This window comes from Myiozetetes cayanensis, unplaced genomic scaffold (assembly GCF_022539395.1).
Source record: "Myiozetetes cayanensis isolate MyiCay16 unplaced genomic scaffold, myiCay2020 scf32, whole genome shotgun sequence".
In the NCBI taxonomy this organism is placed as follows: domain Eukaryota; kingdom Metazoa; phylum Chordata; class Aves; order Passeriformes; family Tyrannidae; genus Myiozetetes; species Myiozetetes cayanensis.
In genome coordinates this window covers 2,465,180-2,491,858 of record NW_026087544.1, presented here as the reverse complement: position 1 = coordinate 2,491,858, position 26,679 = coordinate 2,465,180, and the positions used below count along the sequence as shown (strand labels likewise).

The 26,679-nt window shown below is 46.2% G+C and overlaps 1 protein-coding gene and 1 long non-coding RNA gene across 11 annotated transcripts; one reads left to right on the top strand and one right to left on the bottom strand.

Annotated features, from left to right (window-relative positions):
- Window positions 1–948: 948 nt before the first annotated feature.
- LOC126646046 (uncharacterized) lies at window positions 949–12,646 on the top strand. The gene is made up of 2 exons (XR_007630216.1): window positions 949–1,833; window positions 3,578–12,646. It is a non-coding gene; the product is annotated as an uncharacterized LOC126646046 (long non-coding RNA).
- On the bottom strand, window positions 9,457–26,012 carry CD46 (CD46 molecule). 10 transcript variants are annotated; one of them, XM_050327049.1, is made up of 12 exons: window positions 25,871–26,012; window positions 24,215–24,406; window positions 23,907–24,003; window positions 23,330–23,415; window positions 22,619–22,825; window positions 22,138–22,320; window positions 21,514–21,693; window positions 21,141–21,404; window positions 20,784–20,810; window positions 20,283–20,349; window positions 19,801–19,865; window positions 14,984–16,863 (listed from the first exon to the last, which is right to left on the bottom strand). In XM_050327049.1, the coding sequence occupies exons 1-11, from the start codon at window positions 25,947–25,949 to the stop codon at window positions 19,820–19,822; spliced, it is 1,428 nt and encodes a 475-aa protein (XP_050183006.1). In that variant the 5' UTR covers window positions 25,950–26,012; the 3' UTR covers window positions 14,984–16,863; window positions 19,801–19,819. The 10 variants fall into 10 exon arrangements, with proteins under 10 accessions (XP_050183004.1, XP_050183010.1, XP_050183006.1 ...); XM_050327050.1 differs by having other exon boundaries at window positions 19,801–19,862; XM_050327054.1 differs by having other exon boundaries at window positions 21,375–21,404.
- Between the last annotated feature and the right edge of the window lie 667 nt (window positions 26,013–26,679).

Genomic DNA, 26,679 nt, shown 5'->3' with positions numbered 1-26,679 from the left:
TCCCAGGTCCCTGGCTCGCAGGATCTCATTCCATTTTCTGCAGAATCATATCTGAGGAACCAGGAGCTTGTAATTCTTCTCATTTGTGTCTGTGCGTAACAGGTGTCATTTTCAGTGTAGTACAGACAAATCCCAAAATAGCTCAGGCTCTTCAGACGCTGCGAAGGGAAAAAATAGTGGTTATTTCAGCTTTGGTTGTAGTGAAAAACCCAACGCTCGCAGCCGGCTCTGAAGTCGGAATTAAAATGGCAGATGTAGGTGTGGAGCAGGGATCTCTCCCTGGATTCTGTGTTTTCCAACGGACTCGCTGCCTGGCTCTTTTGTGTACACAGACCGGCACATGAACTCCCTCACACGGTGCTGCCTCTCCATTAGCTCCTCTGATTCCCGGGAGCTGTACCCACCACGGATCCTCCTCCACACTTTGCCAGTTTCGAGGCTACAGACTGGGAGAGCTCTGCTCCCCCTGCCTGGTGCTGAGCCTGACTGGAGGCACCGGAGTTAATGTGAGGGATTTGGGGGGCAGAGGCAAGGAGAGAGCGCTCAGCTGCAAGATGTCTCTTGCCTGGTGACGCCTGCTGTGCTGAAATACAGAGCTGCTTGTGGACTGTCTTTGTCGGGGATTATTGGATTCTGGTGACTCCAGGAACGCAGTTATTAGTTCCCCTGCCTACGCCGAGCGTTTTGAATCTGTGTGTGTGATAACACTTATTAATACTGCTCAGATTAAGAAGATCCTGTAGCGTTATGGCACTTTCAGTGCCTTATCTCACACCACGCATCTGCCCGGCAGCTGAACCACGTTCAGATCAATGTCTTGTGGCCAGCAGAGCAGGGTCTCGTGGGGCCAGCAGTAGCCTCCTGCCCAGAAGACCTGTGTTTACTCACAGCAGCAGTTCCTTTTAAGCTGCCTTGTGCTTCAGGGTATCTGCCTGCTGAGGATTTGCAGGACGTAGGCCTAAAATATTTTATTTTAGGAAGTCAAGTAATGGTTCCTGTCACCGAAACAGTTAATCAAAAAGCACTAACTCTCTACTGGAACGTGTGTGTGCGTGCATGTGTGTGTGTGTGTGTTTTTGTTTTTTTAGAGCCAAGAAGATTTGCTTTGGTTTTTTTAAAGCAGAAACCACCACAAAGTTGGCTGTGGTTTCAGCTGCTCTCGCTCGAGATTTGTATTGCTGACTACCAATCCTAAAAGAGTTAACCTGGTAAGTATGACTCAGAAGCAGAGAAGGAGATGCGAGGCTGAGAGCCGTGGAGGCAGCACAGAAACAAGAGGTGAGCAACAGAATAATTGCCAAAAAAAGGTGCAGAGTCCAGGAGCGACGCTCCCTCCGGTCTGCCTGGCCCTGGCACCGCTGGCACGGGCTCCCTGGAAAGCTGCAGTTCCGCTCTTATAACACAGGGAGCAGGCTGGAGAATTTAGAGCTGCGTCACAGAGCTCAGCGAGAGAGTGAGAGAGCAAGCTCCGTCGATAGGTCTACCAGCAACAGCCCTGCTGCAGCAAGAGGGGAGAGAGGCAGCAAGAGAGGCAGAGAGGGCTCCAGGAAGAGAAGTACCACCAACACCACGGGCTGGGCTCCTGCCACCATCCACTGTCACCTGGACATCGTACTCGGGCTCGGTTGGCGTAGGAGGCTTCGCCCATTGACGATGCTGGAGACCCGGCGCGCTTAATCCCGCGGGGAGGGAGAGTGGGCAGACACCGAAAGGGTTAACGGAAAGGAAATTTCTGGAACCTTCTATTCTGCGGCGCTCCACAGCGAGCGGAGGGCTGAGGACTGCGCAGATGGTGCACGGGCACAGCTCTTCGGTCCGGTTCGCCTTTCTCACGTACGTACCCTTTGATCAGGATGGGGCTGGAGCTGCAGCCACGGATTTTTAATTGCTGGCAGGGCGTCCCTCACCCCCGGCGTCCCCCAAGTTCAGATCCCGAAGTGCCTGTGTTATTATTTTGGCTGGGTATGGTTGCTCTGTTCTGCGTCAGAGCTGTTTTCTCAATGGAACGACGGCACAGGTTGTACTAATGTCACTCCTGCCGGCATTGCTGTACTGCAGAGGAGGGTAGTAGTCGTGGGGGAGAGATGACAACTTTGCAAAGACTGCCGTTTGCCTGGTTTGTTTGGGCTTTTTATTCTCCCCCGTCTCCCTGAGGGCTGGCATGCTGGCGAGGGTTTGGCGGAGGGGTTAACAGGCGCCCTGCGATTCCGAGCTCGGAGGTTTGTCACTGCGTAGTTCGGAAAGTGGCAAACGGTGACGCAGTGATCATTGCAGGGCATGTCGTCCAGTTTTTAAAAGCACCGGGGGGACAGGTAGACGGTGCCTTCCAGACGCTTCCACACCAGCTGAAAGGGGTTAAAGATGAGTCGAGACGGGAAGCGAGCATTTAGGGATTAAATGTCATCATTTTGGCGTTGGAAAGTTGTTTACCTTGCTCTCTCGGTGTCTCCATGCTGGCAGGCGGCCAGCTCACATGTGATAGTCTTCCCTGTACTGCTGCATCATTAACTAAGTGCCGGAGCCGGCTCCCCATTGGCCGGGGAGGGCTCTGGGCCCGGAGCCGCTGCGCCATTGGCGGAGGAGGTGATGGCAGGTGAAAAGCCCTCCCGGATTGGCCGAGGGCTGGGTGTCAAACCCCGACGTTGCTTCAAAGTACCGGCAGCTGCCCGCGCCCTGCCTGCTCCCTGCCCGCTGCCCGCTCTGCCTGCCCCCTGCCCGCTGCCCCTTCCCTGCTCACTGTCCACACTGCCTGCTCCCTGCCTCACTGCTCCCTGCCTACCATTGCCTGCTCCCTGCCTGCTGCTCCCTGCCTACACCCTACTCCCTGCCCTCTGCCCACTTCCTGCCTGCTGCTCCCTGCCCACTGCTGACCACTGCCTGCTCCCTGCTCCCTCTCTGCTGCTCCTGCCTGCTGCCCGCTCTCTGCCCTCTCCCTGCCTCCTGCCCGCTCCCTTCTCCCTGCCCACTGCCCACCACTCCCTGCCCACCTCGTATCCCAGGATTCCAGCTGTCCCTCGGGCACGGGCAGGCAGGAGCCGGTAACTCCTCGGGGCGGTGGGTGCCAGCCCTCACATCCAGGGGCGCTCCCTGAGGTGTCGTTCCGCCGTCCGCTCGCGACGATGACGTGTCAGAGCTGCAAACCACGGCGGAGGGGAAAGTGCTGCGGTTCGGGGCTTTTCTCCTTGCCTTCCTCTCCCTCATACGGTGGTTGAGCGTTAGCAGGACTGTGATGGCTCAGGGTAGGGATTGCACCTGGAAATTATGTCGTGGGAACAGTTAAAGAAGCGAAAATGACTCCTGCCCAAACTCGGCTTTTGTTTGCACAAGGGTGAGTTTGCCACAGGCTCGGTAACATCAGGGAGAGCCAGGACTGCCCTCCGTGATGGGTCTGTAAAGGTTTGCAAAGGCAACAACAGCGTTAGCAACCAAGGACCGAAGGACTGGGAAGGACTGGGTCAGGATGAACGGGAGACTGAGGGCAGAGAGCGGCTCCAGAGAGAGGACAAGGAAATGAAGGGGAGAACATTTTTCTCTCTTAACCATTTACAATACTATTTTTTCACCTCTCTTCTTAAAGCGACCAGCAATGAAGATGGCAGCTCTGCCTGGAGGTGCTGAGGACACAACCAGCCTTGAGCTTGGTCCTTCTGGCCGAGGAAGTCTCCCGATTATGCAGTGGAGTGGTAACTTTGCTTTCTCATATGGCAGGGAACATTATTCCATAGCCTTTCATCATCCCGAGGCTTAAACAAGTTTAAGGATGTGATAGCATAAGCGTTTAATCTATATTACTCACTCGTTGACATCTCAAGCGTCAGGGCTGGTTGTTTAGCAACAACCGCTGGGCTCGGAACCGGCTCAGACACAGCGCGTCCGCCGTCTCCATCACTTCAGCTGTAGCCTGTCCCCTGCATGGTGCTCTGAGGGAAAGAGAGAAGGGTTGTACCTCCACCATACCCCCGCCCCGACCGAATTTTGGGGGTTTGGTGGCGCAGGCCGCAGGCGCTGCGGTTTTCTCGCCGGCTCCGTCCCTTTGCGCAGTTCCGCGGAGGGGAGGACGCCATTTCCAACGGCACTGCGGTGGTAGGAACGGGGAGGGAAGAACCAAACAGGCACTACGTGCCACTCCCCACTTTTCTTCCCCTCTTTCCCCATCTCCACCTTTCTTCCTTCCCTTCCTTTTCTGCCAGATTCCGTAGGGAATTTCAGACTCTTACTGCAGTCGTCACAACCCCTCCTGACTCACTGAGCCTTCGCTGGCTGTAGCTGGCTCCCTTGGAGCATCCTTGCCTCCTGCAGCGCCAGATCCGCAGAGCAGGGGAACAACAGGAATAGCAGTGACGACGGTGGTCCCTGCAGCGAGACAGACAGGCATAAATACACACACATGCAGGAACAGTCCGAGGCAGCCGTGGAGGGAATTCTGTACAGCTGGGAGCTGGACTAAGCCATGACTGCTCGGTTGCGTGGAAGACGGGTGGGTTGAGTCTCTTTTCCTGAGTGTTGGCTGCATGGACAACTCTTTGTGGTTTTCCCGTCACAGTTGTGGAGTGGAGGACCCCATAATTTGTAAAGCTAGTGCTGCTTCGTGACATTTCTCAGTGCTTTAGAGGAGGTGCCACTAGCAGCTGGTTCAGTGTTCAGTGCAGGGGTGTACTTGATTAAATTCCCTTTGCCACCATTTTTTTTTGCCACAGTTAGTTTAACTGCGACTGAACACAGGGAGGGTAAGGAGACACAGATAAAAGAGGAGTTATTTCAATGTTAAACTTCAGCTGTAAATCTCATTACTCAGGAATTGAGGTTACTGTCAGCAGGTAAATCTGTGGGACTGGCAAGAAACAAGGCTAAGAAGGGGACATGGCATATTTCTGTAGGACAGCAGTGACTACGTGCACAGGGGTGGCACTGTCGCTTGTGAGCTGTACGTGGCTAACTGTTCCATTATCGTTTTCTGGGTATTGCCACAAAACAGCTCGGGAAAGCTGTGATTTCTCCCTCCCTCCGACACTTGTGTGTGTGCCACCGTGTAAGCTGATTCATTTTTGCGTGTGTCTGGGTTTCCTTGCCCTGGGCAGTGGGGTTTGCTGCGTGCCTCGGCCCCGGTGCAGCACTGACGCAGCGTTCGTTAGCGCGCCGGCCCTCGTTGACAAAACACACGCAGTTTTCTCGGCCGTTCTGACCGCTCAAGGGCCGCGAAACTCGGGCGAGGAAGTTCAGGATTGCAAATGCTCATGATGTGAACTTACTTAAATGCAATAGCATCCTATTCTTTGCTAGTGGAGGAAGGCTCTGTGAGTGACGAGACAGCCACGATCTGCCCCTGCACTTGTTTTGCCGATGGTCATGTTACATCTGTGACGCAGACGAATTTTGCTGTTGGTTCCTGCCTGTGCTTTAGGGAGTCGGGCTGATGAGGGCACAAGCTTGAATATGGTTAGAAACGTTAATTTAATATTGATGCTACAAGTTCAAACCATACCTGAAGGGTCGGGGGTATTGGATCCACCTATTTCACGGCCCCAAATGGCGAAGGAATTCGGATGAACACAACAGCACCCCTGGCCATTTTGTTGCTCGCAGAGTAGACTCAGAGCCTGCAGCTCTGCTGCTGCTGCTGCTGTTCATTTCCATGTTATACAAATACAGCGTTGGGCTCGGTGTCAGGAGCTTTCCTGATGCCGTGAGAAGCTTAAAGTCTACCAGCAAATGTTTTTCTTATTTGGGAAGATTAATTAAAATGACCAAATGCCAAGTATTCTACCCTCACTCCTCTCACAAATCACTTCCAGAAAATTCAGTGGTGCCGTGTATGTTTTTTAAAACTTAATCACGGTGTTTTCTTATAGTTTAATATGGGTGTGACTGGGGGAGAGGGTAAGATTTAATTTGGTAAATAGCTGTAATGCTGATGTTAATGGACAAGTACGTAGGCAAGAGATAGTTGTCCACATCCTCTATACATCTGCATATAGATACAGACAGTCCCAAGCCCAGGTTGTGAAGATGCCCTCGTTACAAAATGAGAAGGGACTCCTCTGGCCCATTCTCACCCACCCAAACGTTTCAGTGCAAAGGCAGCAGTAGAAAAGGCCAGGTTGGACTCTCAAGCTCACAAAATGGTTCCACCAGCACTCCGAGATGCCAGTGCCGTTTATACTGGCACGGCTCCGAGAGCGGCACCGCGAGCTGCCTGCTGCAAGGTCATTCCCCTGACTCATGGTCAGCAACCAGTTGGTTCAGGAACTCCCAATCCACTTTTCTTGCATCTGTGGCAGTGCTCGAATCCTGAGCTTGATAATTAGCATTACTGCAGCAGTGGACTACTGAGCCCAAAACTGTAGCTCCAAAAAAGTCCCATGTCTCTGAAGCATTTTAAAATCCGTATCTGTATCTGCTTCTTGTGCTAACTGCAAAACCTTTGCACTAGTTCCCTCATCCCCTTTTCCTCCAAAACTTCAAAAACTTTGCACTACTTCCCTCATCCCCTTTTCCCCCAAGACTTCCTCTGGACTGCTGGGAATCAGCAGTGGCGTGTGTTTAGGGAGATACACTCTGTTCCAGAAAAAAAAAAAAAAAAAAAGAAGTGTCTGTGTATATTTGCATTTCTGTGCTCGTTAGCAGGTGGACTCTGCAGGCTCTCTAAGTTCACCACTGTCTGCCAAGCCAGTGGTGTCTCTCTGGTGCTTTCAGTTTTAAGTACCTCAGCTCAGGAGCTGTCTTGTCCCCTCCCAGGTTTCCACATTTTTCTCCAGCGTTCCTATTTGTCCACAATTTGTCACTCTTTATTTTCAGTGGCCTCAGGACAGCATTGGCCGTGGATGTGCTTAGGGCTGGCTCTAGTTGTCTCAGCTTCACAGGCAGCAGTGGAATGGTTAATGCCTCTGAGCAAAGTAATTTATTTAGTGCCCAAAGTTCAATTTGGGGGCATGTTATCTGGCTCCTTTTGAACAGAGGGGGCAGAGCAGGCCAAGCAGGGACAAGAGCAGGGACCCTTCCTGCTCCCAGTGTTGCCAACCCACTTCCCCAAGCCCCCAGCCCTGGGCAGCCTCCTCACAATCGGCCTCAGCCTTCTGTATCATTATTCCCTGGTTTCCAAAGGTAAAAACCTGGCTGCTAATCCTGATGCCAGTGACGACTCTTCGCCTACAGGGAGGCATATGTGATGGCTTGTCTGCTAAAAACTGAGCCAACACAGTGTGATTCAGCCCTCCAGCTTTCCAAGGAATAGAGCTATTTCTGAGTTGAGCACATCTCTTCAGCCCCCCACACAAACATTCACGGGGTGCACACAAGTCCAGCAGCAGCCACAGGGTTTGGATTTGGCTGTAGAGCTCAAATGTTTCTTAAATATTCTCAAACATACAGTGAAATCTTCAGTGATAAGAGTGCTGGAAATCCTGGGAACAGGTACAAACCAGCAGCTCGGGGAGTCAGTCAGGGGTTTGGTCAGTGCTTTTCTCTAGCTATTTTGCCAGGTCCTTCTACTGCAGATAGTGCTGAACTAAAGGTTTGTTTTCAAATATCTGGTTTAAAGGCAGGTTATACTTCAGTGAACATCTGGCAGTATTTGTTTCCTTATGCTCCTCACTGGCACAGGACATTCTTTTGTCTCTTGAACGACACAAAAGAAAAATATGACTTCCCTTGACATTACCTAAAGGAGCTGGAATGGTGGCCTTGGGGGAACACCATGTTCCTGAACTGACTACACAAATCACAGCAATCATCTCCCTGTGACTGCTCTCAAGCCCTGCAATCAATACTTTATATTCTAAGGTGATGCTTAGGTACAGAAGTTGGGAATAGAAAATGGCTTTTCTGGTTTCAGCTCCTTAGGAGGATCATTTCTTTGAGTGTAGTTAGTTTTGCAATGTGCTGCTCACTCAAGCTGTGTAGGGCTCTAAATTCGATGAGTTTTCATGGCTGTACTTTCCTACCGCTCTCCCCTGACCTCAGCCATGTAAGTGCAGTGCTCTTCTTCCCCCTGTGTGAGTCTGCCTGCTTTCACCTCACTGTTCCTCAGGAAATCTGAAATCCTACCCAGGATCCAGAGGTTCAGCAGCTCCTGTGACCTCCAAACACGCTGTGGGTTTCCCACGGAAAGGTGGAACAAAACTGTGACTCCAGACAAGTCACAGCAATTTCAGAGGAGCGGAGGGGAATCACAAGATTAGGAACTGCAGCACTAATAATATCTCAGCACACCTAGAACAATCACCATGCTAAAACTGCTCCCTCCAGTTCAGACCAGCTTTGGGACAAGCAATAGCAAATAAAATGTTACACGCAGTTAAGAGTCTGAACCAGAGGTCTGGGATTTAAAAACACAACAGGTCTTGTGAATAAATCCTCATTATTTTAGTGATATTGCTCTGCTATGAGCTATCACCAAGTTTCTCCAAAAGAGTTGTAATCTACAAATTAAAGGTCTCTTGTACTGTTTTTTAGCCTCCTTTTCAGACCCATGCACCACAGAAAGCGTGGATCAGCAAGGCAGAACCATAAAATGAAGGCTAGTGTGGTCCATCACCATCACCCAGAGTGCCTGGGTCAGTGTTAAGTGTTGAATTATCTTGCCCTGAAAGTGAGGTTTGCTGCATCCAACCCACCAATTCCTGTCTCTCAATGCCAACTGCCAGACGTGGCTCAGCATTGGAAAATCCTGGTTGGCACCAAACCCATGTTGGGAATGAGCTCTATCAACTCAGTCAGAGCAGCAGGAATTAACCCCCCACCAGTGGGTTTTCAGGGCTAAGATGCACCTCTCAGACCTCATCACAAGCCAAATTTCAGCCATCACAGACACCCCCCACCACCTGACCTGCCCAAGATTATCTGGAAAAGCCAACAAGCAAAGAAAAACCCTCACCCCAAAACCCTGAACCATTTTAAAAGATGGGTCAGAAGAGTGGGCAGCTTTCTGACAGTTCAGCACAGACATGCTGGTGAGTGCTCTGACAGATCCCCCTCAATACGAATCAAAATTAGTGACTCAAATGTCAAGCAGGCCCGACTGTCCCATTGCTCAGAGTGAAATGGGACACAAGGCTGCACAGGCTTTTACCCCCAGCATGTCCCAGTCTGGTGTTCAGCCTGCCTTGGGGTGGTTTTTTTTGGGGGGGGGGGTTGCAGACCCAAAGTGTCTGGCTTTTAAATCTATTTAATGTTACAGCTGTAAGGCTGCAATAGTAGGACTAAAGCAACAGGCTGTGTTCAACTCATGACTGTAATGCAGAGCTTTTATTGTGATCCCGAACAGGGAAAAAAAAAATCTCCATTATGCTTTAAACTCTCGAGAGAAGTACATGTCTTTGTTGCCTGTAACAGCAGCAGCATCTCCAGAGCCATTTCTAGTCACAAGCATCAACTTTACTAAGCAGTGCAGCATCTCCTCTGCCTTTCCTCAGCCCAGGCCAGCGCTGCTGACCCGCAGAGCGTTACAGACTCAGGCCTGGCTCAGGCTGCAAGTTAAGGCATATTTGTCCATACCTGACCCAGGCAGCAGCACACAGCACCAGACCTGCACAACAAACAGATGCAGTTACAAGCTCCTCCGGGCTCAGGAAGCTTTTTTTTGAAACCTTAGAAGTTCACTCATTTCAACTCCCCTTACAGGTCACCACTTGTACTGTCACACCCCTCCGTCCCACACCTGGCCTTGGGCTGACTCATTCCTTCACTGGGAGGATGATGCATCAAGCTCAGCCTTTCTGCATGTGAAACAGGAATATTTCTCTCCAGGGGAGACCAGAGTCTGATGAACCACAAGTTTCACCCCGTGATTTGAAAAGGGAGGGAAAAAAAAATCTATGGTGCACACAGGGTCACACAGAGATCGGTTTCACTTACTGTAAATGCCCCAGAAATGCCTTTATTTAAAAGGTGCAGGTTGTGAAAAATCAAGTCTGTGACATCCAGGCTTGCCTTGTTCCTGCAGACTAAAGGTCTTAGGCTAGAAAGGAAGTTCCCTTTCACGGGGAAGGCAGGGATGCCCTTTCTGCCTTTGTGTCCTATAGATGTGTAAAACAGTGTGAAGTCCATGAAAGGCTTTGAGATGTTCCTCTGAAAGAAGGGCCCTGCTACCAAAACATCTGAAAAGGAGGGAAAACCCAGAACCACAATAGTGTACTTCTCCTCCTATTATTTACTGAAAACTCCAGACCACTTTGACTAAGTCAACCGACAGTATTTGCCTGTCTCCACACGTGTGTCCACATGTACAACACAACCAGAAAATGTTTGAGGAAAGTCCTGGTTTATTTTCTTCCCTGGGAGGGTGGGGAGGCCCTGGCACAGGTTGCCCAGAGAATCTGTGGTTGCCTCATCCCTGCAAGTGTCCAAGGCCAGGTTGGACAGGGCTTGGAGCAACCTGGGCTCGTGGAAGGTGTCCCTGCCCATGGCAGGGGGTGGAACAAGACGAGCTTTAAGGTCCCTTCCAAGCAAAGCATCCTGTGATTCTATTTCCCTGCACATGCACATATTCCCAGTCAGGTGCTGTGTATCACAGCATCCTGAACTGCTCTTTTTCTCCTCCTCTCTGCCTGCTGCCTGCCCAAACATGCTGTTAGCTTTGGAAGGAGAACATACACAGATGTATCCTTTCCAAAATGTGTACCTGCACCTTGGCAAAATGGGCTGACACCTTCTGGGGAGCTCGTTAAGGCAACAGGAGAAACTTCAGGTAGCCTGGAGGAGGGCCAGCAGCATCTTAATTATGCTGAAGTGAAACCTGGTTTTATCAAAACTGTAAATAATAAATGAGCTATTGGTCTTCAACTGCTGCATAGTATTTCTGCAAAGGTTAGTCTCCTTTGGAGAGGGGAAGGTGGGCTTAGGTGTTCAGTCCCTGTAAGTCTCATACTTTGAGAGAAGCTCCTGTTTTCAGCAGCACAGAATTAAGTGACATTTCCCCCAACTACTTTTGAAAATCCTGATAAAGATTTCTTTTTAATGCTTACTACTGAGACAGGATAAAAAGCAAAGCAACCCTCACTTTGAACCTGTTCCTCAAAGATGCTGCAGTGATTCTGTGATCTGTGCTGCAACCTTACAGCAGCAGCAACTCTTGGTCCAGCTTTTCAGGAGTAAATCTCACCTGATAATAGAGGGTGCCTCATAAATAACTGTGCCAGCACGACAGACACTGGGGAGGGAACCTGCTTTCCACTTGTCTTTCACCTTGCTGCCCCAGATAATGGATTTAGAAACTACAGTAAATACCCAGACACAGTAATCTAGTACAGCTCTTTCCCCTTCCTCCACCCTTCTTTCTTGGAAGGACATCCTTTCTCTGAGCCCTTCCTCTGCTGCCTGTGAGTGTGCACTGGGATGGAGGCACCGGAGCACATTTTCTGGATGTGGTTACAAAATTAATACAAGGTGTTGCCAAAACCCCAGGGCATCCATGAGTGAAACACCCAACTCCAGTTCTGCCACGCTTGATTCCATTTTACATCAGCTTCTGCACCAGCACAGGTCACACATGGTGGTCGGGGTTTGGCAGCTCCTGAATTATGCTCCTGTGTGGTTCACAGGCTTCCTGACACTCCAGCTATTCCCTGTGCACTGAGACATGGACATCACTGCTCAGACCTATTCCAGCTCCAGGAACCATCAGCCACTCATTTGCAGACTCTCCCTCTTCCTCAACAACTTTCCTTGAACTCTTTACAGCCAGATTTATGAATGCTCCCTTTCTGCTCTGACCCACACACAAAGCACTTTCAATCCCAATTTATTTTCACTGTCCCTGCAGAATTTAAAAGTTGTCTCGCAAAAATCTGCCAAGTTCTTGCTTATTTAAAGAATTCACAGGCCATGTGAGACAGCTGACAGAGGAAGTTGCACCAGGACAGTCACATTTCCTTTCCTTGTCACACAAAGCATCTGATGTGGCCTTGTCCTCTCTGATGATGCCGAGATCAGTAAGTGATAGAAAGCCAGAACACTCTGTCTTGGACAGAATGAGGTTTATAGCCTGGTTGCATCTGCATGGAAAAAGTGTTTCTGTACAACTCAAACTTCCCCACACACCCCATCACTACAAAGAAATGAAACCTGTATCACTCTTGCTGGTAAGAATTTCAGTGCATTCCACCTGGCCAGGAAAGGAAACAATAGTCACTGCCAGGCTGGGGAGGTTTCTTCATCACATTTAACTTCTCCTACACCAGCCTCAGCCACTCACAAATGTGTGTCCATAAAGAAATTACCCCAAAGTTAACTGTCTCGCTGTCTAATCAAATTAAATCAATGAATTTTTCTCTAGGTACGGTGGAGATGAAGGATTTTCTCCCTCAGCCTGCAGCCGTGCACGAGATGTGTCTTCCTCTGGAAGCTGGTTTCACATGGTGGCTTAGATTTTCCCACTTTGTATCTAGCACCATTTGAAATCAGTGTTCTAGGAGCAAGAATTACAGCGTGGGAAGAGATCAAGCAGCTGCTCACTTCACCAACAGCCTCTGCTCCTTAAACCAGCCCTCTCTCCAAAGGGTATTTTTTTTTTTGCCAGCCATCCACTCTGTAACATCATCTGATTTCTAGACACTTCTACAACCCCTGTACACCCTCCCAAGCCAGGGCCACAACAGAACAGCCTCCTTCTAATGTACTTCTACTTAATAAACAATGGATATGAGTTCAAGTTGTCCAGAGTAGAGTGATCTGGAAATTGCATGAAAACCAACGTGGTACTTCTTGCATCTTGACAGGCAGAGTACATTTATTAGGCAATCTCTAGCACTAACATTTAATTTATTACCTTAGAGCAAATGGATTTACCACTCTGTGCCTGGGGACTCTACCTCCATAGAATTCTCATTCCACAGCTCCCAGAGACTTGCTCTGCACACACACAAACTCCCTTCAATAATATAAACACAAAAAGTGCCTTCAGCAACCACAGAATCACAGAATGGTTTGGGTTGGAAGGGACCTTAAAGATCATCTTGTTCCAACCCCTGCCCATGGGCATCCTGGTGATGTCACACACAGAGAACCCACTCCTTCTGCTGGAATTATTTTTAAATATGTTGCTGGTAACTTCTAGTAACGTTTCACTTCTCCACCCCTGCATCCCAACCACCAGAACAAAGCTGAACTATCTTTGCTCGACCTCCCTGCTGTCCAACATGTCATTACACCCAGAAAAGACGATCGCTGTGTGGATGAAGCCTTTGATCAGAGCTCTGAATAGTCATCTGTAAAGAATCCATAGCTGCCATCTACAAGAGGATCCTTCTCTGAGCCAGGAAAACGTCTCTTACACAGGCTGACCGATTTCTCTTGGTGTTCAGAGTCTCAGTTTTTGTCTAGCACCATTTGAAATCGGTTATGATGTAGGGGGAAAAGCAACACTAAAATGGAAAACTTCATTCCCCCACCCCCCCAACCCCCCAAGCCCTAAATAACCACCACGCAAAGCACGACCCGTGGCCTCACAAACACGTGTGGTTTGCTGTTCTCTGAACTTACACCCACAGGCCGAGCGTCCTGCACAACAGGAGGACAGTCAGCACCCCGTGCAAGTCAGGAGGGATGCTCCCAGAGACAGCAAAGCATCTCTTCAAACATGTAACTCAGATTCTTCACCTCCAGCAAGCCAGGGCCCAGGTGTGACAGCACAGCCACCCAACCATCCGGCCACTTCTATTCCATGTGCGATTTGTTTGCCTTAACCTGTTCTTTACGTAGATTGATTTTTTTTTTTTTTTTTTCTCCTCTTAAATAAAATTGTGTGCTTTATGTTACTGGGCTCTGTCTGAGGTAGACAGATCACCTGTTTCCCTGCTGGACAATATCCAAGTGCTGCAAGTCTCTTCATTTCAGTCCCCAGCTCCATTTTCACCGCCCTGAGAAGTGAGTATTTAGATTCACAGAATGGTTCGACTTGGAAGGGACCTTAAAAATCACTTTGTTCCAACCTCCTGCCACGGGCAGGGTTTAATTCACACTGATTTTCACCCACCAACCACTGACACTTCACGTGATTTAACACTAAACCAGGTAACCCTGCACCTGTTTTGTGACTCCCACTGTGTTACCAGTAGATGGCAACAACACATTTTTATTCCATGCTGCCTCTTCCCTGGCACAGAGTTCACGACTCTGATTATCAGCTCCAGAGTCCAAAAGGAAATAATTCATGTGGGACTGAGTTTTAGAAAAATGGTGCAGAATTCATGACTAAGTTAAATTCATAGAATCACAGAATGGTTTAGATTTGAAGGGACTCAAAGCTCATCTCATTCCACCCCCTGCCATGGGCAGGGACATCTTCCACTGGAAAATTTGCCAAGCAGCTGCTTATCCCACCAAAGCTCACTGAAATCCCAAAAATTCATAATGTAAAGTTCTGTAGTCTGGCATCATTTGCAGTCCACACCAACTCCTTTTGAGTATCACAAATTGGAAAAAAAATTATGGCATATTAGTTATTTTTTCTATTCCACTCTCTGAAAGGCTTCATTCTGTAAGGCAGCTGGCTCCACACATTGCTTTGCCAAGAAAATTAAGTACATTTTAAGTGTGAAACTCATGCAATTAATAATCACATTCTACTTAAAATGTCACTTAAAACCACCTAATCTACATTCCTTAAGGATTTCATCTGTCACACACTGGACAAAAGTGCCAAAACGCTCACTGGGCTTTGCTCCTGACTCAGGTGTTCCATCAGAACAGCCACAGCATAATCTGCCTCTTCTCCATCAAATTTTTACCAAGTTTTTCAGGAGTGAACACAGTAAAGTATGGGAGGTTCTGGGGAATTCTCTGCAATTCTAAAAGAAAATCCTAAAAGGCTGCTCAGCAAATTAAATCACATTCTCTACGCTATCGTTGAGTAATTCTGTGCACAAACTGCAAATTTCAATCTCTACAGTTCCCATCCAATAAAAGTTTATTACACGAAAAATCATCTTAATAATAATGGGAAAAGAGCTACTCAGCACATGACGAATGAAAGACAAACACTTACTGCTAAATAATTTAACATTTTTATTTGCAATATTACAAGGTATCACTATGTCTTTACATCCGGAAAGAAGTGTAAAAATAAGGCAAATTTTTACAGTGATTTCAGCTTAGCTTTAAGTGCATTTCAGCTTGGTTTTAGCACATTGCAGATGCCACACAGAGCAAGCTGAGCTGGTGACCCCCACACTCAAACCCCCCAGTCACACAATACAGTGTTTACAAACAATTCTCAAACTAAGATATCAACCAGCAAGTCATCCTGGGGAGCCAAAACCCCTTTGTAAAAACCACAGACTATTATGGGCTCTAACAATGCAACTGCTGGGATTGTCCCAAAAAGCCCTATAAAGCCCCAAACAGTTCTCTGTTACTCCAACAATCAGTTGATGACAGTGGAGCAGTGCCAAGCCACCACAGACAAGCCAGAACAGTTTCAATGCTACCCCAGGCTCCTGAAGTGAGGCAATTTGGTTTTTCTGGGAGAATTGGTTCTCAGAAGCTGCCTGGAGGCTGACAGTGAGATCCCTGAAGCTAAAAGCCTGTTCCTAATTAGGCTTTTGGTTTTGATAAGGAATTAGAAGCAGCAACGAGTCTCGATTCACAGCAAGCTCGTTTGCCAACTCCTGGAGTCACGGTCTGGACTAAAACATTGTGTTAAGGAGCTAAAGAGAGACCTCATCTACCACCACTGCCAGCACACGCAGTCCTGCACTCCCAGCACTAAACTGCTTTGGTTTTCCTTCAACATGAAAAGTGAGTCTGACAGGGAAAGGCTTCTCTTTCTGAACAGGTATATAATAAATCCATCATTACAGAGCTTGATTAACATCACTGTCTGTATACAGAGATTTGAAAAGTGGAATACATGATTTCAAGGAAAAAAGCAAGGAAGGTGGATCCACACAGCACCTTTCCTATCCTGAAAAGGAGCAAAGTATCTCCAGAACTGACATCAAGGCTCAATAAAAAAAAAATCGAGCCCACAAAGGGACTTACACTGTGCTCATGACAGGACATGGTACCACTGATTTCTCAACAGTACCTTTAATTAGGTAACTTCCAGAACAGGCCAACAGATTCAAAGGTAGGGGATGTCTTTGCTACAGAAACCTCCAGTTTTCTACTATAACAAATCCACTGTGGCCTTTGCAGGATTGTATCAAAGAGTCAGAAATATATATGGCTTTTTTCCTTCTTAAAAGCAAAGGAAAAGCTATAAAACTCTGATTTAAAGGCACACTTTAATTCATTAGATACACAGAAATCAACTCTGGCAAAAAAAAAGACGTAGAGCACATGATCTGACCTGTGATAGCTTCAAAAAGACACAGCCTTCAATGACACCGATCTCTCATGGAAAATAATAATAACAACAACACATTTCAGAACACAAGGGACAACAGCCACAAAAAAAGGAGGAGGAGGACACAGCTTTGGTGAGCAGAACTATAAAAGAACAGAGCATATTGGACAGTCTTCTGTGGGCAAAGGGGTAGCGCTGATGGCAGCAGCAGCTGGCACTGGGACAGTCAGCACTCCTGCAGGCAGACACTCTGGAATGCTACAGGTCCTACAGACCATGGCACAAACACGGACAGGACAATGCAGCCACGAGGAAAGACAGTGGGCCATGAGGAAAAACCGTCTACATAACTGCATACACACTTTTTACCCCATGAATCATCTCCTCCTACGTTTAAACCACCACAAGACGACACAGCACGAGATACTTGGCTACTCAATGCGAGTGCAATTGTTTTCCATTTCTCACAGGGATATTCCACTGCAAGTCCTTTCCCACCTCCCCCCCACCCCCCCCCAAAAAAGGTCATTCATGCTTTACAGATCTTATATTCGGCAGTACATGAAGTGCCGTCGCGTTTCCTACAAACAAAAAAACAAGTCAAATCAGAGATTTTTACATTTCAATAGGTTTTACATTTATACTGAAAGCACATCCTTAGTTTTGGCATTAAATCAACAGGTAAAGTCACGAAACTAAGTCATTGTTTGTCCTCTCCTTACTAAGCAGCTGCTGGACTGAGGAGATTTTTGCTTCACTCTCTATAAAGTGTTAAGAACCACCCAAGGAGTAGAAGAGCATTTGATCCAAATGGATCATTTCAAGTGATGAACAGACCGTGCCTGAATATTATCAAAAACTAACAGAACAGTCAGAGGACTCCTCACTGAGCTGGAGACCCCATCAGATGCACCCCTTGTCATTCATTTTAAATTCAATGTGTACACATTTTCTAAGCAGAAACTATTAGTTTGCCAGAATTTTGATTGTGCAGTCCACTAACAGCAAATTTACAAGAATTAAAATTCACAATAACATTCTTATATATGTTTTAAGATCTTGAATAACTCCTCTTTTGCTTTACCAAAAAAAAAAAAAAAAAAACCACCCCACACCAAACCCCTGTGCTATTATTCCAATTCTCTGAGGAGTTCTACATAAGAAAATCTCAGGAGTTAACAGTGTTTTCGCATACCAGAGCAGTAATTTCTCTTATCATTATCACATGTAATGGTAAGATTGGAATGAAGAACTCTATCTCTTGATTCCTTTTTTTCTCTCCAAAAGTATGTCCAACTAACTGAGACAACTAATCCTATCTTAATTAGAAACATTTTTCTTCAGAGGTAAAGATGATATTCCTTAATCCATACATTATCATGGAAGAAACTCCAAGCTTAATCTTTATATATGCCATCTCAAAACCTACCAAAAACACTGGAAAATCACCTGTTCTTTACAAGTCAATAAAAACCAGACCTTGGCATTAAGTTTGAGTAAGAGACATAAACACCCATCACCTTTTAAGAATTTGTGCAATGGAGAAAAGGGACAGAAAAAGAAGATAATGGTTTAAAAAAGTATTTGTAGTGCAAACTCTCTTAAGTTGTAAGGACAAAATATTGACAAATACTAGACAAACTAAGCTGTTCTATCTCAAATCTGTTCTGCTGGAACAAGGTTTGAAGAGTCAGATTTTGAGAGAGCTCATCTGACTCCACCCAAGTGCAATCCCAACCATCATCACTCACTTCTGGACTAAGCACTAGTTTAAAATACAGAAGAAATCAGTTGCAAACAAGCAACTATGTTTTGCTCCTTTTCAGGGCTACAGAACTCTGAGAAAGAAACCACCTTTTCCTAAGAAGGTTTAAAAAGAAGATTGTGTTAGAACCTTCATATATTTTACTTCTAAGAAAGAAAAAATGCAGGTGAATCAATAATTCTGAAAGGCATGGGACCTGATTTGCTCTGAAGGGATGCACAAATACCTTTAGAATTTTAGTGTCCAAAGGTGGCTTCCAGCTTCAACTGTCTTTTTATCATAGGGAATTACACTATTAGCTAGTGTAACAGCACTGGAATCCACTTACAATTACTGAAATGGGTGCAAACATTCTACTGACTAAGTGTGTAAAGTGTTACTCATCCTCCAAAGACAATTCAGCACTAAGAAATGTGATGTGCAATCACTGGAAGCTATTATTTACACTCCCGAATGACAATTCTTTATATATTATATCCTGTTCTCCCAGAATGAATGAAAGGTTATGATACACTTTCCTATAGGAAGCCAAGGTTCACAGACTCCACACTTCTTAAATTCCAAGTAAACCCAATAAAAAAGATACTTAAGACTCACTGCAAAGTCCAAATGAAGTGGAAAGTGTACACCTTTGAAAGATTCAATTAATTCATGTATTCAGTGTCTTCCATCTCAGCTGGGGCCTGAGTTTTTAAAATACATGTTTCCTTGCAACTCTCATCAACTGTGTACGAGCTGAACAGCAGAAGGGGAGAAAGGTCTAATTGAATGTCCCATAAAACTGGCAGATTAAACATATATGAGGCAGGGCAAGGAAAGATTTGCTGCCATTTGAAGACCACAAATCAGCAAGTAGGGGGGTGGAAGCAGAACAGTTCACAAAGGCTTAGCTATGTCAGGAACTCGGAAAACTAAATAGGGAGAGAGAGGCCTTAATAAAAGGAGATTAGATCAGGGTTTCCAGACAAGGAAGAGCTTTAACAGTCAGATGTTCACAGAGAGAAAGGAGAGCACTAAGCACAAGAAGGCTTCAAAACTGCTGCAAAATATTCAGAGATACAACATTCTTTAATTTTTTATGATGTTGCTTTAGATCCCTGCTGCTTCCTACGCCCTGAGAAGTCTCTCCACGGATGAAGAGAGAAAGTGCTGCCCTAATGCTACGAGCTCCCATGGACTCTTCTTTGGCCCAGACTGCAGAATATCCAAGTCATGGATGAGAAGCAATGGCTCAAAATTTCCTCAGCAGCCCCGCAGGCACTGTCACCCTGGCCCCTGTAATGATCCTGTGGAAGGTACTAAGGCTAAAACCTCACTGCACATCAACTGCCTTCAGGGTTCTCCCAAGCACTCTGTGTGTGCTTCACTACAAATACGAACCACGGGAATATTTCCTCTGGTTTACTTTATTTAAAGCATCCCTGTCCTTGCTTCATGTGCTCCAGATAAATTCCAACAGGTTTCGTTAAGAGATTACTCCATTTTTATGAGATGCTTTTCCTAACAATCCCTGTGCACCACCTAAGTTGCTCTGAATTTTCAGTGTTTTGCATGTTACAAACTATGTCTCCAACAAAACAGGCTTCTTTCAAGAAGCTAAAATCAGGCACTACAGCAAGAAGTAATGCACAAAGAGGCATTTAAATTTCCTGCCACCCCTCCATGAAAAAGCATACATAAAAACCCCAGTTGTCTTGAAGATAAAGGTCAAAACACCCTTTATGTCTCATTAAAAACAGAAGAACACTATTACCTATGTATGAATCTAATATTTACAGTTGATTTACAGTCTTTTGCACAGGGACACCAACATTGCTGCTGCAGGAGAAAAAAAAAACAAACCTGAAAACCTTCCAGTACCACAAGCCCACACAACCAATACTAGCCCTGACTTTAAAAGGTAAACTTGACATGTTTTTAGCAGAGGACAAAAGTACTTTCCTTGGCAAGTGTAAATATGCCCAACACAATCTTAAGAACAAGGCTTTTCCTTCCCTGAAATCAGTGCAAGTGTTAATTAGCAGCTTAGCTGAACAACAGATACAAAAACAAAGTCAAATATATTGTTAGGCTTTAGCTTCCATCAGCTGCTGTGAGAAGCTCACACACAAATCAGGCATTTGAACAAGAAAGGGCAGATAAAGCTCAAGAAACTCACACATGTCAGCACAGCTTTTGCTCAGTCATCTGGAAATTTGCAATAATAACAGTAATAAAAAAAGGAAGCTTACTCACCCATTCTGTGAAAAGAATTTCTTATAGGTCCAGAAGGCTGCCAGGAGCACCACAATTACCACAAGCACTTCAGGAAGAATTAAAAAAAAAATATAAAAAATAAATAAAAGCTTTAGAGTGATAAAGATCATCTCTAGCTCACCAAAAAAGCATCAAAAATTTCTTGCAGAAATAGCATTGTTTTCATCCACAGGTCGACACTACCCCTACCCCCCCATCCCAATTTATTTATTAAATAAGCCACATAAATTAAGCATTTGTTTCTTTGTTCAAGACTCTTAATTCAGCTCAAGAACAATGGCCACCAAGATGGCAAAACCCCACCCTTTCAGTAACATTAAAACAGGAATGACAACCCTCTAACACAACTTTTTATGAGTTTATACAAAACAGGGTAACAAACTCAGTGATAGAAGTTGATCAAGGTGATCAAGTAATTGTCACATAAAAAAAAAAATACTATCAACATTGTATCTTGTTCAGGTGTCAGCAAATACTTACCACAGATGCAGGCTATGACATATCCACCTAAAAACAGAGGGAGTCAGTATTACAAGAGGAACACATGATTCTTATTCAAACATTATTATAAAAATATTCACAAAGCTACTCCAAGCAGATCAAGCATGCTGTTAACACAATCTATGAAGCAGGTCAGTTTACACCACAGCATCTACTTAACTTAAAATATTTATATTTTTAATTGATTTTAGCAAACCCTATTTTTTTAAATGCCAAAATAAAGGAGGGGGTTGCGTTAAATTATTTCTGCTGAATATCAAAGGACATTCCTAAGTAGCAGAGCTGCTCTCAGATGTGTTTTCATTCTAGTGGAATTTCCTTGCAGTTCATACTTACTCAGCTGGCAGGTTGGCACTTCAGGAGCCCACTGGTTTCCTCCCATATACCGAATTTCAGCTTCACCATGTAACGTGTACCCTGCGTAGCATTCAATCGTAATACAATCCCCCACAACATAGGAAGGCTTTTGTCCCACAACTACTCTACCATAATTTATGCCTGGAGTGGAACCAGAACTTATGCCTGGAGTGGAACCAGAACTTATGCCTGGAGTGGAAGGAGGACTTGTACCTGGAGTGGAACCAGGACTTTCAGGTCCACCTGGAAAGGAAATGGAGGAAAAAAAAAAAAGTAAAAGCCGTGTTACTGCAGCAGATATTTGAAACTTGTCACTCTGCCCCTGATTTTACCAAGTATGACTTTTACTCACATGTACACTTTGGAAAATAACTCCACGTCTTCTGTCCCTGACAAGCCACTGTCACTTCTTTAGTGCCATCAGGAAAAGAGCAGTCAGCATTGCACTTTATCTGAACAGATTCTCCTTCATTATAGACAGATTTCACCGGAACCACGGCTCCATTTGTGACCTCTGGAGCATCACACACATCTGCAGGAATCACCACATGAATTTAAAAACAAGCTTAGTGATAATAAACTTGACATATTTCATAACTCATTAACTCACTCCACAAATACACATTGCCCTTGCAGGAGAAAAGCAGCTCAGCACATCTGAGGAGTTTAACTTGACCGCAATTTTACGTATAAATATTTCCTTCAGAAGGCTTAAAGAAACATCACTGTAGACATTCATTCAGGTGATACAATCTTATAATGTGGTAGCTCTGAAATCCACATTGGTTGATTGTTTCAGTAAGCCAAAAACTCTTTTGGAGTTAAGAGCCCCTCAAACACCTAAAAGGTCACCCACAGTCAACTTCCTCAGCTTCTGACTTACAACCACAGCGTCATGATTTGAAATTTCACCTAAGACAAGACTTACAACTCTCTCAGCACCCAAGACATGTTGGAATCTGACGGAAAGACTTACTTTTCGTACAAATTGGTGGTGGAGGAGACCAGGCGTTATTTTCTGAACAGTAAATCATCTCTTCTCCGACCATGTAATAGCCTGCATTACACTGAAACTGGACCGAGTCCTTGTAAGTATAGGAAGGCCCAAATCCAGATATTTTTTGCCCATTTTTAACTCTCGGGTTTTCACATTTGACCACTGAAAAGAGACAAAAGAAAAACAGCTAGGAAACAGCTCGTTTGTGTTAACAAACATAGCAACAAACACAACCCCCAGTCCCCACTTGCAAATGTCCCAGTCCTCAAGTTGTTTTGGAAGGGCTTCCTTAGCCTATTACTATTTCTAATTTAGCTTCCATATCCTTGTTCTTTACACAGCTTTTCTTCAGCTACCCAGGCTTTATGGTCTCTCAGTCCCTTCCCCACCCCATCCTGCTTCCAAAAAAAAGGGACAGCAACTGCAACAAATATATTAAAAAATTAAAAATCCCAACAACCTCTACACTGTGGAGGTGGCCCGCTCCAAACTCCATTTGAGTGTTCATCAGCCGTGCAGTAAATTGTATCTGAGCCAATGAGGGAGAAGGGATCTGAGCCTGCTGGAACTTTATCACAGGAGTACCTCACTGTAGTCTGATACACGTAGTCGGTCGCTTCCGTGTGGCGCCCGTTGGTGATGCTGGGAGGTGGTTCACACGGAATCACTGGAAACCAATCAACACAACCCACTCAGGAAGAACACTGGTGTGTCAGCTTGTTCACCTCAGAAACAGCAAGCCCTGATTTCCAAGGAATTTCACTTAAAATCTGACATAGATGCTCTAGGGAATCACTGGAAACCAATCAACACAACCCACTCAGAAAGAACGTTGGTGTGTCAGCTTGTTCATCTCAGAAACAGTAAGCCCTGATTTCCAAGGAATTTCACTTAAAATCTGACATAGCTGCTCCAAGTCAAGCTACAGTTATAGCTGAGAATCTCAATTTCAACACGAGGTTGATTTCAATATAATTACCACCAAAACTGGTATTTTTCAGTGGTCATCCCTCAGGTACATCCCAAATAGTTACCAAAAAAAACCAACCCAAACCAAACAACCTGTCCTATTTTACCATCATTTCTTATCCTGGAAGGTTTATGGCACAGCTGTTTTTAAATGAACTACCACCATCTCAATAAAAAATTAAGCAGGCAGTAATTTACTTACCTTCACAGTAAGGCATCTGACCATCCCAGTCAACACCTCCCTTCATAACTACACAGGTAATCTTATCATTTCCAAGTAATCTGTACCTAGAGAGGTAAATGTTTTTAAAGAGGTTAAACTCAAATCTCTCATTTCTCCAACAAACACCTGAAAAAACTGGTTTATACAATTCTGTTCGGTGATTATGGGGACATAACACACCAAGGTTTTGTTGTAATGAGAGAAGTATCTTCATTTGCTACACACAAACAAGTGGTCCACTGTTCAATATAACAGTGAAGGGTGATGGACATATATTTATTCCCTTTGCCACAGGAGCACTAAAAGAAAGTCATCAGAGGTAAAATTCTAGTTTTCACCCTGCAGAATCTCCCTAGAAAGCTAAAGGTTGATGCACTTAAACCAGGGAATCAAATCAAATTTAGCTGTAAGTTCATTTGCTCCAGGTAGAATTCAGATTTTAAGTCAGAACTGGAATGGAACCTGCATAGAAAACTGGGGTTTGGTTCAGATCTGGTGTAAACATGCAAAAAAAAAAAAAAAATAAAGGATTCATTAACTTCACCAAAATACTTACCCTTCTTGACAAGAAAAAGTAATAATTGAACCAAATGTAAGATCTGTCACACCAACAATACCATGTGTTAACTCTCCTGGGTGCTTACATCTTCTCTCTGGGGGAGAGGGGAATAAAAAGAAAGGAAAAATGTACACTTCTAATTATATACACAAAGTCTTTGGCATATATTGCCCTTATCAACATCAGTGCTTTCCAAGCCTTGCTTAAAAATATTGCAAAATACTAATTCTAACTGGCAAAACAAATAAAACTGTTAAATGTCAAAGGGAAAAAGCGAAAAGGGTACAAAAAAAGTGCACCATTACCTATACAGAACTGCTCTTTGGGTGACCACTGTAAGTCAGGACCACAAGTAAGAGTTAAGGATTTTCCAGGGCTTCTCATATATCCCGGCCGGCAGATGAAGGAGACTTGACTTCCAACAGGAAAAGTCTGTATTCCTCTGAACTTCTCCTCCAGCTCTGCAAATCGCAGCCTGTCTGGAGCACCACACACGTCTGGCAGAGGGAGGAAAAGGGAATACACAACCTTAGCAACAGGAGAAACACGCCGAGGTGTAACAGCACAGAAGCCACAGAAGGGTAATTCCAGGGGTTTTAAGGATTTACTGGTAAATCCAAGAGGTGACATTCCTAAGAGCCAGAGATATTTTTATATTTAACTAGTTCCCAAATTTTAACTTACGTTTTAATTGCATCCAAATATTCGACACTTATTGTTTTCCCAAGTCCTTCAGCATTCTACCCAGACACTGCATTTCCTTCCAGATCTTATGTTTTGTCTGCCTTTTTTTTTTTTGAAGTTAAATACACAGCTTAACTCACTGTATACCCATCAGCAATGAAACGCTTATTTAGCTTGCTGCAGGAAAAACAAAACCAGCCAGCCCCACTCACACAGCTGACAGCGAAAATATGTTATGAAAATATGTCACGTAGTTTCCACAGGTTTTCACTAAGGAGAAAGGAAATCAAGTCTAAGGAGCAGAAAGCAGAGTTTAAAAACCAGCTGCATGATCCAACAGAGACCTACAGACCCAGGAATGTCCTGGGGTTGGTTAGAATCACAAAATATCCCCAGTTGCAAGGGACCCACGAGGCTCATGGAAGTCCAGCTCCTAAAGCTGAAGAGATAAAACTCCTCCACGCAAAAGGACTCCAAGAAACACTTTCAAGACCCCCTATATGAATCACCAGACTATATAAATCTGCAAGACTTCACGAACAGAGGCCATCACCTCTTTGACACCTATCAGTCTTTCCCGATCTATTTCTATTATTGTTTAGAAATTGTCCAGAAAAGAAATTTACCAAACCTCAAGCTCAGGGTCCCACTGGCACCAAACGTTTCTGCAGCACCACCTTCCCCTCACTGTTTCAGTACCTGAAAGGGGCTCCAAGAGAGCTGGAGAGGGACTGTTTAGAGGGGCATGGAGTGATAAGACGAGAAGGAATGGTTTTAAACTGAGAGTAGGTTTAGATTAGATATTAGGGCCAAATCCTCCCTGTGAGGGTGGGGAGGCCCTGGCACAGGTTGCCCAGAGAAGCTGTGGCTGTCCCAGCCCTGGAAGTGTCCAAGGCCAGGTTGGACAGGGCTTGGAGCAACCTGGGATGGTGGAAGGTGTCCCTGCCCGTGGCAGGGGGTGGAAGGGGATGATCTTTGTAAGGTCTCTTCCCACCCAAGCGGTTCGACAATTCAACACACACACACACACACAAAACACCGCCCAAACCCTCGTGGTTCCGCAAGCCATTTCCTCCTCCCTCCTCCCCAGGAAAGCCCCCGGGGCTCCCCGCCCCGCAGCACCGCCGGGACCCGAGCATTGAGAGCACCGCGACCCCCCCTCCCTCCTTCCCCCCACGGTGGGCGAGGGAAGGGGGGGAAGAGCTCCGCGCCGCACCCGCCCCTCCAGCGCGCCCCTTCCCCGAGCACCCGGCGGGAGACACAAACCCGCTGCTCACCCTCAGCCCGCGCTCCGCCGAGCCCCCACAGCGCCAGCAGCAGCACGGGCAGGAGCGGCAGCACCGACAGCGGCCCCATGACCGCGGCCGGGGCGGCGGCGGCGGCAGCGCCCGCTCCGCTCCCTCACAGCGCCCCAGACGCAGCGCGGGGCCGGGGCGCATGTGCGGACCCGCCCCTGCCCGCCCTCAGCGCCACGGCCGCGCCCGCCGCCATCGCCCTCACGGCGGGGCTCGGCCCCCCGGTTGTTTCCTTCACCCCCAGCCCCGCTCGTGGGTGGTGTTCGGCGCGCCCCGCTGGGCTTTCCGCGCCCTCATTTGTTACGCAGGAATTCGGGAGTCGTTTCCCGAGCGCGGCCCCCGCTGTTGTGGTTTTTTTTTTACTTGGTGGTTTCCACAGAAATTGCGTAATGCCTCCCAGCCCCCCCACCCCGCGTGTTCAGCTGAACGGCCTGTTTGACCCGTGGCCTGGTTTTTAGTATTAAACAAGAGTTCCTTGGAATTGTGGAGCTGTGTTTATGGGCCTCGAGTGTTTTGCCAGTGTCTACACAGCACACATCACCCCCTCTGTTTACTACATCCTTGGCTAAGGGATGCAGCTTCTGCCTGTTCCCCTTATTAGTTCTCCTTTCGTACTGATGAGGCTCGAAAGGATACAAAGATCTTACATCAAAAGAACATCCCGACTTAAGGTAATCTTGACGTGCTCCAAATTCTGCAACACCCTCAGCACGTTACACGTGCTGCAGAGCAGCATTAAAATAACAACAATAAAATACCCCACACGCACAAACAAACAAAACCCCCCCCTT